At 39.5% G+C, this 17,354-nt stretch overlaps 2 protein-coding genes across 3 annotated transcripts in view; one reads left to right on the top strand and one right to left on the bottom strand.

The window, feature by feature from the left end:
* Positions 1-4,857, top strand: part of ECM2 (extracellular matrix protein 2) — a 41,739-nt gene extending 36,882 nt beyond the window's left edge. For both annotated transcript variants that reach the window (XM_050761553.1, XM_050761552.1), the window contains exon 10: positions 3,679-4,857. In XM_050761553.1, the coding sequence (XP_050617510.1) occupies positions 3,679-3,847 (169 nt within the window). In that variant the 3' untranslated portion in view covers positions 3,848-4,857. The remainder of the gene's footprint in view (positions 1-3,678) is intronic.
* Positions 1-17,354, bottom strand: part of CENPP (centromere protein P) — a 273,692-nt gene that overhangs the window by 106,605 nt on the left and 149,733 nt on the right. The gene's annotated exons all lie outside the window — the stretch shown is intronic.

Below are 17,354 nucleotides of genomic sequence, written 5' to 3'. Positions count from 1 at the left end.
TTGGGAACACATTTTTCTGCGTGTATTCAGCTTATATACTGAATCATCACTCCTGCCTAGATGGCATGAGTGTCTTGAGAAGTAATCCAGAATATTTTGTCAGTAGGGTCTTTATAATTGGCAGTGAGGGAGACAATAACCTTGTTGTTCCGTCCCTGAGAATTATGCCTCTTAGTCTTTCCCCTTCTCTAAAAGTCCAAATAAACTAAATGCCTACAAAAAGAAAACAAAACAAAAACACAGAAAAGTTCGAGTTTTTAAAGGTACTGGAAGAAGAGATGGGGCTTGGGAAGGCTTTGTAAAATTCAGTTTCAAAATTTTTTTGCAAAAATACTTCACAGGTTGTGCCATATGCTTCATACTGCACTGCATCAGAAAGCGTTTAATGTTTATCCCACTTTTTGTGATTCTAAAATTGATCAGTGGGCTGAGGTGGTCACAGCCTGGTATCTCCTACGACAAACTTACTCTTCCATCACTGAACCAATGGTTTCACTCATAGATGAATGTTGTCTGATTCTTACTTCATTAGGGGTAACAAAATGATGAATTTCTATTTTTTCCATGCTTCTCATGCTTATTAGCTGGAATTCTGCTGTAAAAAATTTTTTTGCTCATCAACTAGGGCTGCTTTGTCACTCTGAAAGGCAAGAAAAAAGCTTAGTTCTTTCCTTTAAGCCACAAGTGGGAGTAAGAAATTGGAGCCTAAATGTTTTTGCTTTATTTTGTTTAAGGGTTCTCTCTTTTTCTGGTGAATCAATATACACTTACGCTTTCATGTAAGCAGTTATGCTTCAATCAGTTGCAGTCATTATTCTTAAACCGTCCTGTATCTGGACAATGGTCGTTATTCAAACTGGCTCTTGTGTCTGCTCACTTGCTTTTGGGCACACGTGGGCCTCGGGCTTACTTTCTGCATTCCCTACTACAGACCTTCCTCCAAAGGGCCTGGCCCCTTTCTTTGGGGAATAGTATTGAGAAGCCCCAAGTAGGAACCAGCCGTGGCCCTTTCAATTGTGTTGCTATTGTATTGAGGCCTTTCAGTGGACTGCCACGAAATTCCGTATTTTGAAAAGAAAATAAGTTCAGATTGACATTCCCAAATCAAATTTAACGTCATTTAATATTAATTCCTTTTATTAAAACTTGTTTCTTTTACACTGAAAATCTAGGTTCCCAACATTAACTTGGATGATCTTACAATATGTAAACAATTGTTTCAAAATGACATCATTATTACTGCTAATAATAAAAGCTTTAAGTTTATTATTTTTTGGTAGCTCTATTTGTCTTTAGAATAAGTTCCACTAAACATGTACAGCTGAAATACAGCGGTTTCCCCTGTGATATGCCAACAAGTTAATATTCAGACATGTTATTTAGTTTTTGGTTTTTAGAAATTGCTTTTTTCTTTTTGAATATTACTTTTGACTGTGTTAAATATTTATAATTCCAAAGTCAAAACTGTGTAAGAAGTTGAATTAAGAGAAGTCGTCCTTCTGGGATTGTCTGTCGTACACTGTATGATCCTTCCTATGGGTTAAATTTTTTTTTTTTTTTTTTTTTTTTTTTTTTTTTTTTTTTCTGAGACGGAGTCTCGCTCTGTCGCCCAGGCTGGAGTGCAGTGGCGTGATCTCGGCTCACTGCAAGCTCCGCCTCCCGGGTTCACGCCATTCTCCTGCCTCAGCCTCCCGAGTAGCTGGGACTACAGGCGCCCACAACCACGCCCAGCTAATTTTTTGTATTTTTAGTAGAGACGGGGTTTCACCGTGGTCTCGATCTCCTGACCTTGTGATCCGCCCGCCTCGGCCTCCCAAAGTGCTGGGATTACAGGCGTGAGCCACCGCGCCCGGCCCCTTCCTATGGGTTAAATTTTTAAATTTCTAGTTTATCCTTCCAGTATTTATTTTTGCAAACAGAAGCCTACATACATATACATATTTCCCCATCCCCATCCATAATTATTATACAAATTATTACACAAAAGGGCAGTTTTCTCTCTATATAGGTCTTAGTCCAGTTCTGATGCTATAAAGTAATGCCCAAGGCTGGGTAATTTGTAAAGAGAAAAGGTTTATTTCGCTCATGGTTCTTCAGGCAGTGCAAGCAGCATGGCACTGGCATCTGCATCTGGTGATGGCCTTCAGGCTGCTTCCACTCATGGTGGAAGGGGAGATGGAGTGTGTAGAGATTACATGGCAAGAGAGGAGGCAAAAAAGAATGGGGAGGTGCTAGGCTCTTATGGGAATTAATAGAACAAGAACTCACTCACTCCCCTGATCCTAGAGAGGATATTTATCTATTTATGAGTGATCTGCCCCCATGACCCAAACACCTCCCATTAAGCACCACCTCCAACACTGGGGATCACATTTCAACATAAGATTTGGAGCGGTCTAGAACTTAAAGTATAATAATAATAATAAAGAAATATAAGATATAAGAAAATGACATAAAAAACAAACAAACAAACCTTATGGGGTATGTGTATTTTTTCTACCATTTGTTTTTCTTTTTTCTTTTTTTTTGAGACAGAGTTTCACTCTTGCTGCCCAGGCTGGAGTGCAATGGCATGATCTTGGCTCACCGCAACCTCCACCTCCCAGGTTCAAGCAGTTCTCTTACCTCAGCCTCCCAAATAGCTGGGATTACAGGCATACACCACCATGCCCGGCTAATTTTGTATTTTCAGTAGAGATGGGGTTTCTTCATGTTGGTCTGGCTGGTCTTGAACTCCTGACCTCAGGTGATCCACCCGCCTCGGCCTCCCAAAGTGCTGGGATGACAGGTGTGAGCCACCACGCCCAGCCTACCCTTTGCTTTTTAAAAGTATCAGTATATCACTCCACATCAGTATGTAGAGAATTTCTTCATTCCTTTTTACAACTGAATATTATGCAGATATACTATATTTTATTCAATCAGTTCATTATTGATAGACATTTGTTTCCACTCTTACTGCTAAAAATAATGCCACAAAAGATAAGTTTGTATAAATGTCATTTTGTTTTCTTCCAGTTTAACTTTGGGATAAAATCCTAGGAGAGGGAATGCAGAGTGCAAAGGGTAAAGTGCATATGTAATTTTGCTAGATATCACCAAATTCCTCTCCAGAGGGGGTGCACCATTTTGCATTCCCTTCAGTGGTATCTGATTGGTCCAGGCTCACTATTAGAATATGTTAATGAGTTTTTGGATTTTTTTTTTTTGCAAACCTCATAAATAAAAAGTGGTATGCCAGTAAAGTTTCAATTTACATTTTTCTTATGAATGAAGTTGAGCATTTTCCATTTTCCTCCTAGATTCTTAGGAAGCCTTTGTATCTGTGATATAAGTTACTCTCTCCTTCTTTGTCATGTTGTTTAACTTTGCACTTTCTTTTTAAACCCTGTAGTAAATTTTAAATCTTTTCATTCAGTGCTTCTGGTTTTCAAATCACATATAGGAAGAATCTCCCGAGTCAGAGGGTGTGACCACGGTCTGTTCGAGTGCTTCTATGGCTTCATCTTTCACATTTGGATCTTTGACGTAGTTGGAATTTATTCTGGTCTATAATATAAGGATTCAACTTTATTTTAAGAACAAAATAATTTTTTTAACAAATGTTAAACTTAACTCCTAAATGAAGGCAGATTATTACTTGGACCATGTGTGACTTGCATGTCTATTTTTCCTTAGGAACATTCTTCCAGAAGAAATTTGCAATGCTGAAGAGGATGACGACTCAAATCTGGAACATCTTCATCTCGAAAACAATTACATTAAAATTAGAGAAATACCATCTTACACATTTTCATGCATAAGATCATATTCAAGTATTGTTCTTAAACCACAAAACATCAAGTAATTCCAAGTTTTCCTTTGCTGTTTATAAACTTTACTCATGTATTTGTAGTAGCTGCATTTGTCATTAACAAGAGACATAATCCTCCGGTTATTCTCAGTATCATTATATACTAGTCAATCTGATTCACTAATACACAGATGAACAACCAAAATATACCTAAAAGGCATAGTCTCTAGGAGTTTTATTAATAGTAAAGGTAAAATCTCTCAGTTTCCCACCTTTAGAAAGAGGTCATCTCACTAGAATAGGATATCATGCATACTGAGCTAGACCAGAAGAGTCTGGAACAAAATAAACACAACCTTTATAATCAACTTGAGTACTGGTGTTAGCTGAGAACTCTGTAAGTCCCTTTAAAAGTTATTTATCTTTTGGTTCAAGATTAAGAAGCATAATGACAAGAAAAAAAGCAGGCAGAATTTATGAATAAGTGTTGTTTATTATTCTGTTAAAACAATAATTTGTTAATTTCTTATAAGGCCCTGGGCTATAATTACTGGTATAAATATAACTAAGTATTGAGGTAGCTTTCATTTCTTCCATTAATTACATGTGTAAAATGAAAACACTACTATAATGTTAATTTCTTGGTTTTGAAAATCATATTATGGTTATGTACATTGTTAACATTAAGGAAAGCTGGCAGAAGGGTGTGCATGAATTCTATACATTTTTGAAACTTTTCTATAATTCTAAAAGTTTAAAGTTAAATTTAAAGTTAAACAGTATATTAAGATTACTTTCACCATTCTTCACTCGAGATTAAAACATTTTTTGAAAAGCAGTAGAGTCTGCTTAAAATACAAGTTAATTATTCTTGACTATAACCTTGTAAAGGTAAATCTAATGTATAAATTTTTGAAAAATTTTGCACCACTGGTCATAGCATCTATCTCCTTTGCCTTAATTTACTGAAATATATCATTTTATTCCGTTCAATTGAACATAAAGCTATGTCTTTACTATGTATTGGCCCTACCAAAACCATATATTAAAATTTTTTAACATAATGATCTTTTATCTTTGTATTGCTAAAGTAATTTATAAGACATATATAGAAACTATGTTGACTTCTTTTGTTACTCTTGGTTTTATGTCTTGGCTAGGAACTTAAGTGCCAGTGTTGGCCTCATTGCATAGGTTTCTCTAATTTTTTAAGCTTTAGTTATTTAATCATTTAATACTTCTTTCACCACTCTAGGAACCTTCCATCCCCACTTTACAAAGCTATTATAAGAACCAGAAAAGAATGTAAAGCATTTTGGAAAGTATGAATGCAGTTATTATCTCATATAAAACTGAAAGGAACCAGCATAGCCAACCACAATTGACAATTTCATGGGTGACTTTCAATTTCATGAGTGTGAAAAGTTTGACTTATTCCATAATGTTACTTCTTTTTCTTTTTTTTTTTTTTTAGATGGAGTCTTGCTCTGTCACCAGGCTGGAGTGCAGTGGTGCAATCTTGGCTCACTGCAACCTCTGCCTCCTGGGTTCAAGCGATTCTCCTGCTTCAGCCTCCCAAGTAGCTGGGACTACAGGCGTATGCCACCACGCCCAGCTAATTTTTGTATTTTTAGTAGAGACAGGGTTTTACTATGTTGGCCAGGATAGTCTCGATCTCTTGACCTTGTGATAAGCCCACCTTGGCCTCCCAAAGTGCTGGGATTACAGGTGTGAGTCACTGCACCCGGCCAGACTTACTCCATGTTACTTCTAAGCCTACTTTCTAAGCCCTTTCTTAATAGGCAGGATTCAGTGATTATAACATGAACAACAATAATAATATGAAGATAACTGTTAGACTGAAGGGTCAAAGACTTATAGCAGGTTGTTAGGAAGAAAAACAGGATTTTATGGAACAAAAGTTGAGCTTTGTAATCAGTTTAGGAATGAAGGAGCATTACTAATTTTAAATTGGCCAAGTTCAATTTAAGAGACAGGTAAAAACAAGAAGATAAGGTTACACATCCATTTAACAAGTATTGCATTTGTGCAATACTTCTTGATGTATGAATATAAACGCATTGACATAAATGGTTTAAGGCAATCTAAGCTGTAAACAAAATTAGTATTAAAGGGGGCTCAAACTGAATAAGGTGAGTCAGCAGAACTAGCATCCTGGGATGACGCAGAGACAGATACTGAACCACTCAATTCATTCATTTCTTAGTCTGATTTTATTCAGTTGTGTTTCAGATGCTGTTCTAGAGACAGTGACAAACAGAGCAGATGGGGCTTTCCTCTCTGGTAGAGGCAATAAGCAGGAAATCAAGCAGACAAGTAAGTAAGCAGGCAAGTGCTGTGCAGTCAGTAAAATGGGTGACAATACAATGAGCACACTGGTGCCTGATGGCTGCCAGGAGACTACGGCCACCCTCAATGGCCTGGAGTAACAGCAGATCCAGACCCGTGCCAGACCCTGCAGGCACACTGTGGGCTTGCTGTGCATGTCTCTTCTCACCTCTGCTCTAGCAGCAGAATCCCAAAGAAAAATGAAAATCGGAATGACCGACTGAAGCTTTTTTTCTTAAGTGGAAGTTGTACTTATTTCAACTGATTTTATAATTTTTAAAACATGGCTAGCATGGAACTTGTTCAGCCCTGAAATTTCATGATGTTCTGGATGGGAAGTTTTAATTCCATAAAAAAGTGATAAATGTCCTTATAGCAAACACTCTTCACAATATAATGTACTAAAAAACAGATGTTCTGTTTGGCTTCAAAAATTACACTATAATTACTAACACACATATACACTAAAGAAGTCCTGGTCTAGCCATGATCTAAAAATATAAATGGTGTGTCTTGTCTTTGTGTATATATACAAGGAACAGTATAACTTTGAGATTTGGCTTATTATCAATAAAAATATTATAAGCAGCACTAAAGAAATGATTTAGTGAAAGACATACAGAACCTGGTATAAGGAAATAACTATACCAGGAACCAAGAGACTTGGGAGCCCATCTTGTTCTCCAATAATTATTCAGTCATTTTACTTCTTTGGGGTTCATTTGATTCAATTATAAAATAACATGTGTGGAACAGATCAGTAGTTTTCAGACAAGGTTCATTGGGGTTTCGTGTCACTGATAAGGAAGTGAACAGACCTCTCTCTTCAAACAAAGCAGCTTTGCTCTCATCAGAAAGTGTTGACTCCCATCTCCCTTTTCTTCTTACAATCAACAAACTAGGTACTATCTAAATGACACACTAGGTTTTAAAATCCATGAAGAACATGCAGCCTTCTCTTCCCTTTCTCCAGCTCCGCCTGCATTCCCGGAGCATCCAGGCTGAAGAGGCTCGGCCTTAGGAAGAGGCTGCCAGGTTTTCCTTCTGAGCACCAGTGCAGCGGGGTGACATCAGCCCTGAGCAGACTGCTGGGCCCCTGACCACCTTAAATGGCTAGTGGACAAGCTTCTGTAGGAACGAGCACCGTGCTGCAAGCTCACCAACCTCCTTGCAGGTCAGGTGATGACGCTGGGGCTCAGCGAGGGCAGGTGGCACATGAGAACAACAGGGAATATGTGGCTAAGTCTGGACTTCCCCTGCATCTTCTGACTCTGAGGCTGGTGTTCCTCCTGCTGAACCAAGCTGTCTCTACCTTAGAGTTTGGATGGAAAGTCTAGGGCACCCAAGAGTGGCAGGCTGCCTAATAAAAGGTCCGAACCTGAGTGGCTGATGCTCAACCGGAGGGTACAGGGCATGTGGTATGGCAGGTGTTGCTAACGAGGGGAGGAAGATACTCAAAACCACCTCTCCTTCAAATGGCATCATCAAATGGCTCCACGTACATCTCCTCAGAAGCCATTCTCATTAAGTCAAAGTTAATTACTCCTTACGATGATTGCTTTCATTAAAACAGAAAAAAACTATCTACAATGTTGTACAGTTGAAATATGCACGGTGTCCTCTAGTTGTCATGGACACCTCCAGGGGTCATCAAGACGATTATTCCCATTCACACATAATTATTCCCGTAACGGCTAATAATACGTATTATAAATCTTTAAATTGACTTGGAAATGTTAACAAATTATGACAATGTTTGTTTTAAGATTATTTTAGACTCGGCATAAGTATATGAAAATTTAAGCCACAAATTACAGGTATATAGCTAAAGGATAAAACCCCAAATTTTTGGTAGCATATTTGTGTTAAGCATAGTGGTTTAGGCAAAAATGGTTTCTCTAATTTGACTAATTTAGGTGGGGAGTAACAAAAGATGACTGTGATATAATACAGGATATAATTAACACTAAACCATACAACACATACACGTGGTTCAGGGGAGAAAGATCAATGGACTTTGAAACAGGAATGTGAATCAGTGAGGCAAGGAAATGGAGGGGCTCACGTCTGGGCTCACTGGTCAGGAGTCTAGCCTCATTATGGCAGGAAAGGAGAGGCAAGACGAGGGCTCCTCAGGTCAGGAATTAGACCAGATTCAAGGCGATGAGAAATGCAGCGTACCACTGAAAAATGCTGAAGCATGAAGTGTTCCATGAAAGAAATAAGTTAAGAAAGGAAAAAGAACTACCCACTGCAAATATCTAGAAAGAGAGTGACGGCCTTCACTGCACAGATACTAGAGACACCAAAAGGAATTCAGTGAATAGTGATCTTGCCAGATAAGGGACAGACGGAAAAGAAGGGACCAAAGAAGAAACTGCTGATTCTCATAAAGCTGCTGAGAAGTTGAGAGAAAGGGGCCATCTGTGAGAGAATGCTGAACTTGGGGTGTCACCATGGGGGTCAGGCAAGACAAGGAGAGGACAGGAAAGACGGGAAAGTATGGGGTCAAAGCTGAATGCACAGGCAAGGACGTACACCTGAAGGGGCCTGACAAGACAGGGGCAGTTGAGCCAAACTCTGACGGGCGCCGACCCTCAGCTTCAAGGGAGGGACACAGAAGCCAAGTTCACTGCAGTCTCCATCTGACTTGAGCCTTTCACCTTTCAGAGCCAGGTTCCAAGCACAGGATGAGTTGCACCTAAAAGCCTAGTTCCTCAGGACCCCCAACCCCACAAAACCCCCGCCATTCAGCAGCTGTGCTGCTGCCCAGGACAAACCTGGTATTATTAGGTAGATCTGCAGTGATTACCTCTTTAGTGTTATTAGTTAGGTCCTACATAATGGTTATCTGGAATTATTAGTTAGGTATTGATTACTTCTCTGTGTATGCGGGTTTTGTACATAGCTGGGTTGAGGGGTATAGCTTGTTTCCCCAAAAAGACTGTAAAACTTAACAGAACAGAGACGACTCATTTCTTAACCCCCTGAATTTTGTGCAAAGTAGGTGCTAAAATGGCTCTTGAATAAAGAGTTCCATCTCCTTCATCTCCCAGTCAAAACTGGTTCGGCTTACGAGTTATATTACCCAAAGAGTTGATATTATCCAAAGTTGACATTACTCCTAAATAAAAAAGAAAGGAACCTGCAAAATTTAAGGATTTTCACAGAAAAACTTAGAAACTGAGCAGAAAAAGATTTATATAGGGTCACAAAATTAAAAGGGAATCATTTATGTTATTAATATTTCTGACAAGGACCTCAGAAAGCTAAGTATATTTTTTAAACAATTAAGTTATGCTTTGACAACTGGTAATACTTAGTAATCAATCTGATTGCTCTGCATAATAGCAACACTGACTATGCCTTCCAAAGCCATCATTTAAACATACCATAAATTACTATGTTCCTAAGATGCTGACTTAAAAGAATGAAATACTCAAATTCTGCTGTTGAAGTGAAACTTCAAAGGGTGGAGTAAAACCCTTTATGATATTGATTCCACCTCTTTCCCTTCTTTAGAAAAAGGATAGAAAATGTCCTCATGGCAGAAACATTTACAGACTGACAGATGACTGAACTATTTATCTATCCATGTTTGCATGTAAATTCAGAACCTTGATGGACTTAAAATTCAAAAATATTGAAAGTACCCATGAAAAGAAGTTTCTGCCCAGCTCTAACTTAACACCAAATGACCATTACGGGCCTTAAGCCCCCAAAGTCTGTGAAACATGGAGATTCCTCTCTTGTAGTTAAAAAAACAATAATGAGTATCTTGGCTCTGAACTAGAATCAGTACTAGCCACGGACCTGGCCAAGTTACTTAGAGTTCTAGTTTCTTCGTGCACAAAATCAGGAAACAACATCTGCCTCCCAGGGCTGATGGGAAGACTAAACAAGTGGATATCCTGTGGAGGTGCTGGGCATAGGGCAGAAAAAAAGGTGAGTGTCAATGTTTCCAGGGATAAACTACAGGAAACTGGTGAGCAGGAAGTTACTTAACTTGCTCAAGGCTTCCAGGCCTCTGAGTATGGTGAATATTAATTATTTAAAATAACTGATTTCTTAGATTGGTGGAAATACAGTGGAAAAAGGAGTGGGTCTAGTATACTAAGACAGGGCTCTGCACACATGCTCTGCAGAGCGCCAGAAGTAAACCCCTTGGACTCTGTGGGCCCGTGGGGGTCCAGCGGGGACCCTGCAACCTTGGCAACAGCATGGCTCTCCTGAGGAGTAGGTGGGAAATTAACAGCAAAACCTGAGTTTGACTGCCTTTCTACTGTGTTACTGTATGATCACATCCAGGACACGGAACAGAGTGAACCACGGTATACACAAACATCTGAGCAGGATCTCCAGGCTGAGGGGGCCAAGAGGGTGAGGAAACTGGAACTCAGAGATTGTAAATGACATCTCATCATAAGATTAAAAAAAAAAGATCCTGACCATAGGAAAGAAAATTAAGTTTGATTTGTGTGATTCACTGTGATTACTTATAATATCTAAAAAGGGGGAAAATTGTATTTAAAACAGTCAGCCAAACTAGAGAAGTATCTGATCAATGAGCCTGTCCTATAAATGAATTCTTCCCTTAGAAATAACCCCTGAATGAGTCTCCAACGGTATAGCAAGACAGTCTGCACTGGCAAACCCAGGCCTTTCCATCTGTAGCCCATGTGGCAAGCTTTGGGCAGAGGCTTCCCTAGCAAGTTTGATCCTTTCGTATTCATTTCTGGCCCTATGACCATCAGCTCAATTGAAACTAGTCCAACAGAATCAAAGGCATTTGTAAAAGGTTTTAAGAGGAAAATCTCCTGCAAACTGTGTAATCCTGAATTAGTCCATGTTTGATTCTACATGTCTTAAGGCTTCAGCTTATGACATGTCTTTTACTACAAGGTGAACAGGAGCATTTGAGAATGTAAGCCCTGCTGGAGTTCAGTCTGTCACATACTGTTATTTGCAAAGGAATAAATGTTCTAAACTCAGTAAGTAAACTTTAGTGGTGATACAACTAAATCATAAAAGCATGACCATTTCTTCTGTGAAGTTATGTTCCCTTTTCTATATGAAAGTGGATAAAATTAAAACTTAGTCTAGCGTATTTTTTCCTTTGTATAAAATGTGAAGAATGTGAATCCACGCAAGGGAAAGCAGGACTGTATTAAAAATAACATGTGATTACACTAAATACGTATTAGTTTGGAAAAGAAAAGGAATACATCATGTTATTAAAATGTTCTGGTGTGTTTCTAAGTAACAGAATCTCTGTGGTCAAATAAACTTACATTAAACTATCAACTGATATAAGCAAATCTTTTTATAAGTTGGAATCTGCTGAAGGTTCATTTGTTTTGCCTAAACTGGGAATTACATTCACAAATATCAAATGTATATGTGAATCATTTGGAAAGTGAATTTAACTAGTATTGTGACACTCAGAATAAAAAAAAATTATAAACTGTAAATCTATACTAGGGCAGCAGTTCTTAACTATTTGAAGGATGGACCCCTTTGAAAATATGGTGAAAGCTATAACGGATCCTCCATGCAGAAAAATCCATATATAAAAACACTTGGCATGTATCAAAAGACTCATAAAGTCTTTCCACAAATTCTCTAGGTATTCATATACCCAAGTTAAGAATCCCTGTCTAGGGTAACATCTTAATTAACTTAAAATAAATTTGGTGGTAAATATTTCACTAGAGTGAAGGATAAATCAAAGAGTTAAAGTTAATTTAAGGCAAACTGCCTTATCTGCTCCAATTATTTAGCATTTATTCCCCCTTTATTTGGTAATATTTTCAAGGACACAGAAAAGTTTAAGTTCACAATGAGCACCTACATATCCTTCACCTATATTCACCAATGAATAATACAGATGCTCTCTGACTTATGATGGGTTACATCCTGATAAACCCACCATAAGTTGAAAATATCATAGGTCAAAATGTATTTAATACACCTCACCTTCATCTAATGTCATAGCTCAGCCTAAGCTACGTACATGGGCTCAGAACACTATATTATTCTTCAGTTGGCAAAATCATCTAACGTGAAGCCGATTTTATAATAAAGCGCTGACTAGCTCAAGTAATTTACTGAATGCTGTACCGAAAGTGAAAAATACAATGGTTGTATGGGTACTCAAAGTACAGATTCTTGCTATCGAGCAAACTCTGACCTAATGGTGTTATATATTTACTTATTTCTTGAGACAGGGTCTGGCTTTGTCACCCAGGCTGGAGTGCAGTGGTGTGATCACTGAAGCCTCGACCTCCCAGCCTCAAGTGATTCGCCCACCTCAGCCTCCCCAGTAGCTGGGACTATAGGTGTGTGCCACCATGTCTGGTCTATTTTATTTTTTGTAGAGACAGGATCTCACTGTGTTGCTGAGGCTGACTTAATTGTTTTAGCTTCCCTTGATTATCTTTCCTTAAATCAATTATTATATTGGAGGTTTCACTGTGGTGATTTTCTGTTATTCCTTCTGCATTCATTAGTTGACATTCATCTGTAAGGAAAAACTCTGATCCTTTTAACCTTCTTTTCTCTGTTATTATAACAAGGATTTAGTATCGTATGTGTTATAATCCACTGTTTTTTATTTTTTTGAGATGCTCAAGCTGCCCCTTCATGGTGGCTTCTATGTTCCTTTTCGGAGTCCTTGGTAAACTCTGCAAACTTTCACACTTCTTGGTACAAGAAACTTTTTCAGACACCTTTATTTCTCTGGTCCAGACCTTTTATGGGCCATTTTTCCAAGGAGTCCTGGTGCCCTTAGTGGGAAACAGTATTTAGAAACACAGATCTGGAAACCAGATGTGCTCACTGCTCCCAGGTCTGCTCACTGGAAAGAGGTAAGAAATTTATTTAAAACAAAACCATTACTTGTACAGATTCCTCAAAGCAAACTGACTTCAGACATTCGTTAAAAATATTTGACACAGCTGGGTGCGGTGGCTCACGCCTGTAATCCTAGCACTTTGGGAGGCCGAGGCGGGCGGATCACCTGAGGTCAGGAACTCGAGACCAGCCTGGCCAACATGGCAAAACCCCGTCTCTACGAAAAACACAAAAATTAGCCAGGCGTGGTGGGCTGCACCTGTAATCCCAGTTACTCAGGAGGCTGAGGCAGAATTGCTTAAACTCAGGAGGCAGAGGTTGCAGTGAGCTGAGATTGTGCCACTGCACTCCAGCCTGGGCGACAGAACAAGACTCTGTGTCGAAAAAAAAAAAATTGATACATGCAAAATATAATAAACAGAATTATATAAGTCCTTCATTTTTCATAAACTCAACTGAATGAACATTCAGTGACAATTTATTATAATTCATTTTTCAGAACTAGAAACTTTAAGTAGGATGACAGAGTGAGCTCAGCCACATGACACAGCAGAAGCCAGTCCCTGCAACAGAAGAGCTGTGAGGAGAGGGTAAGAGGAGGTCAGGGCAGCAGAGAACCATGGAGGGCCTACGTGCTCAGCAAATTGCTGCTACACAGGACGTCAGGGTCAGTGTTTCCAGCTCATATTTTTCAAAATACATTGTAAACTTGGACTTTGACATCAAATTTCCTGGTTTTTAAAAATACTATATACTCCAAACAATCTGCAGGCTGAATACTGCCCCTGGGTCACAACCTACAGTACAAAGTAAATTCATTAGAAACCAAAGTGCCTAGTCCACCATGAGGGATACTTGAACATCAAAACCCATGAAATCTTAATCATTTATCCCTTCACAGAAGTTTTTTTAAAGCATCTACTATACAAAAATCCCTATGTTATGCATATTTACATCCTAGGATTCAGTGGCCTAGAACATTCTTAAAGTGGGTGCTTGTATGGCATGGCTAACTCCCTCACAGCCCTCAGGTCTTGTGACTGTCACCTGACAGGGAGGGTACCCCTGACAGTCCCACCCCCATCCTGCTTCTCTCCATAGCACTTACACTATTTGTTGAATGAATGGATGGGTGGACGGCCTTTCTTGTAGCTACTACTATAAGAGAACATTGTACAATCTATTCCAATTCATTTAGAACGTGAAGGACACCAGACACTGGCAAAAGGACATCAGAAAATTCAAACTGCCTAATTTTTGGCAGGTGTGTGTATGCCCCTCAATATACTCCTGACACATGCTGCTCCTATAGCTCCTGCCTCGCCTATCAAACCTTTTCATTTGGGCTGTGTGCAGGTGGTTCCCACCTGGAATCTCAGCACTTTGGAGGCCGAGGTGGGACAACTGCTTGAGCCCAGGAGTTTGAGCTATGATTGTACCACTGCACTCCAGCCTGGGTGACAGAGTGAGACTCTGTCAATCAATCAATCTTTTATTTGCATGAGACAGTTTCAAGGTCCTCCCCTGTTCTTATTTGTGTTTGGACTTTGACCACTGCTGTCCATGTCTAGACCAGGAGAAGTTCTGGAAAGGGTGTGAGAAATCATATGACAGCTTAGATTAGGCAATTTATTTTTATTTTCACAATGGTTAGCATATATAAGACCAAAGGAAAATAAATTTCCATTAAAGTTTCTTTTATGGCAATCAATATTTTTATTCATAAACTGTCAGTACTGAGAATATTACTTTTTCAGTTTTGTAATTTATCTTTGTGTTTGTAACATAATGTAGATTATTTGTGATTCCTAAACATGCTGTTATAATGCAACTAGTTCTTCATTATTTAGACCAAGGCTCAATGAGGCAAAAATAGAACAATAAAAACAACAACAAACAAACATGGAGAAAAGAACTAGGTCCCCGCCATAGGACCCCTTTAGGAAACAAAAATGGAAGGTTTTCTCCTCACAATACTTGAGGGAAGAAGAGGTACACTGCTTCATTTGGAATGATAACCTGGAAAAGGGTGGGGATAAACTCAGGCATGTTCGTGCCTGCTGCACCATCTCTGGCAAGTGTGAGGCAAAGCTTTCCAAGCCACAGCCCCAAGATGGTGGAGGGCGGTGCCTGAGGCCTGCATGTCTACATTATCTGCAGAACAGAGTAATAAGCCGAATATACTACCCTAAACCCAGCATCTTATTCCAGGGCCTATTTCTTTCCCTGGGCCCTCTGCCCAAAGATCGAAGCAAAATATCAAGGAAAAGTAGCTGTAACATATATTTAGAAACAACCTTACAGGAACTGCCTCCTATCTCTCTAGACATGGGTGGCAAAACTGCACCCAGAAAGGCCACACAGGCAACTCGACTGAGGAGTGGCTTGGGTGGGTGACATGGACAACATCCTGTGAGTATAGAAGTGAAAAACACATGTCCCAGAGACAACAGTTGCCATGCAAAACCAGAAATCACGGACTGGCAAAGCCTAATTTTTAAAGAGAAGTTGAAATCTTATTTTTAAATACAGCAATTTCACCTAACAAAAATACATAGGCATATGACCCCCAAATGACAGACTGAGGAACGTTCATAGTAGCTCTCCAAAAGGTACTTAATCTAGTTGAATATATAAACAACTTGTGGCTTACTCATATATGAGAATACTACACAGTGATGAGAATGAACTGCCGTATATCACAATGACATGAATGGATCTCAAAAGCATGTCACTGAATGAAAAAAGCCAGATGCAAAAGAGAATGCACAGTATGATTCCATTTATATAAAATTCAAGAAATAACCTATGGTGCTGAACTCAGGCTGTGACTTGAGGAGTATGAGGAGGGATTCTGGATGTATGAGAATGGAGTATGAGGCTAGGATTTCTTGATTGGGGTCATTTTGTAAAAATTAATTGAGTTGTACCAATTTTTTTTTTTTTTTTGGTAACATACACTTCAATAAACAGTTCAAAAACAAAACACTGTGCAGGACAAACTGAATTTGACCCTAGGGCTTCCTGTTTATGACTGTGTTCTGAAGGAATTTAGGCAAACACTAGATGCTCTGGATACAAAGATTTTAAAAATCCAGTTCATATTTTCATGATGTTCCCAATTCATCCAGTTAACAGATACATCTGCAACTAAAACATACTTGAATAAATGAGAATATGAGCATTCTAAACCAAACAGGGGGGCGCCATTCCCTAGGTGCTGCAGGGCTAGGACGGGGCCTGAGCTACACTGAGGTCCACTAACGGGACTAGTGAGCTGCCTGGAACTGTCAGCTTGGAGGTCCAAGGAGGAGTACTTTATTTAAGTGAGGGAAGGATGAACACATAGCTAGCTGCTGTGCACATCTGAGGCAAATGTATTCTTTAGGACTGTAGCTGCCTTGTTTAACACAATGTGTGCCATTTCTCTGGAGAGAGGGAACAAACGATGGTCAGATTCTTGATGACAGGAGAGAACAAGTCTTCTAACCCACTGGAAAAGCTCTTCACTGGCCTCCAAATCTATACAACAGTTGGGAAGATCCATCGGGGTCACTTGCAACAGTGAGTCCTTGCCACTAAGGTTAGAAAACTGCCCTCTCTCAGTCCGGCCGTGGTGGCTCACGCCTGTAATCCCAGCACTTTGGAAGGCCGAGGCGGGCAGATCACGAGGTCAGAAGATCGAGACCATCCTAGCTAACACAATGAAACACCATCTCTACTAAAAAAACAAACAAAAAAAAATTAGCCGGGTGTGGTGGCGGGCGCCTGCAGTCCCAGCTACTCGGGAGGCTGAGGCAGGAGAATGGCATGAACCCAGGAGGCAGAGCTTGCAGTGAGCCAAGATTGTGCCACTGTACTCCAGCCTGGGCGACAGAGCGAGACTCCATCTCAAAAAAAAAAAAAAGAAAACTGTCGTCTTTTGAAGGTCTTAGTTGATATAGAATTGGGCAGTCTCTTGGGGATGAGTGGAAAAAGGAGTACAAATAATGATTTCTTTTCAGGGAATAGCATCTTCCCTGCTCTAAGTCTCCCTAAATGTCAGTGAGGCCACAGCTAATACTTTCTTGAAAAGGGAAGGTTGTATGCATCCTAAGAGGGTGTTACTTGGACATGCATGTGTGGCTGTGTTATATCACATATGTTGAGTCCAGGGAGCAGTTCATGGAGCCTCATACACAGTTTCCCTGACATGCCTATAGCAGTGCCAAAAGCTTAAAAAAAAAGTCTGGAGAAGTACGCATAATGCAATAGCTACAGTCATTAGAAGAAAAAAAAGGCATTGTTCTTTCTCAGGTACATCTGAAGTTTGGGTATATACTTCAGTAATGTTGGTATCCTTTATTCAGATTGATAAATA

The sequence above is a fragment of the Macaca thibetana genome, chromosome 15, assembly GCF_024542745.1.
Source record: "Macaca thibetana thibetana isolate TM-01 chromosome 15, ASM2454274v1, whole genome shotgun sequence".
NCBI classification, from domain to species: domain Eukaryota; kingdom Metazoa; phylum Chordata; class Mammalia; order Primates; family Cercopithecidae; genus Macaca; species Macaca thibetana.
Note: the sequence above shows the minus strand (reverse complement) of the source record. Positions and strands in the feature narration are given on the sequence as shown.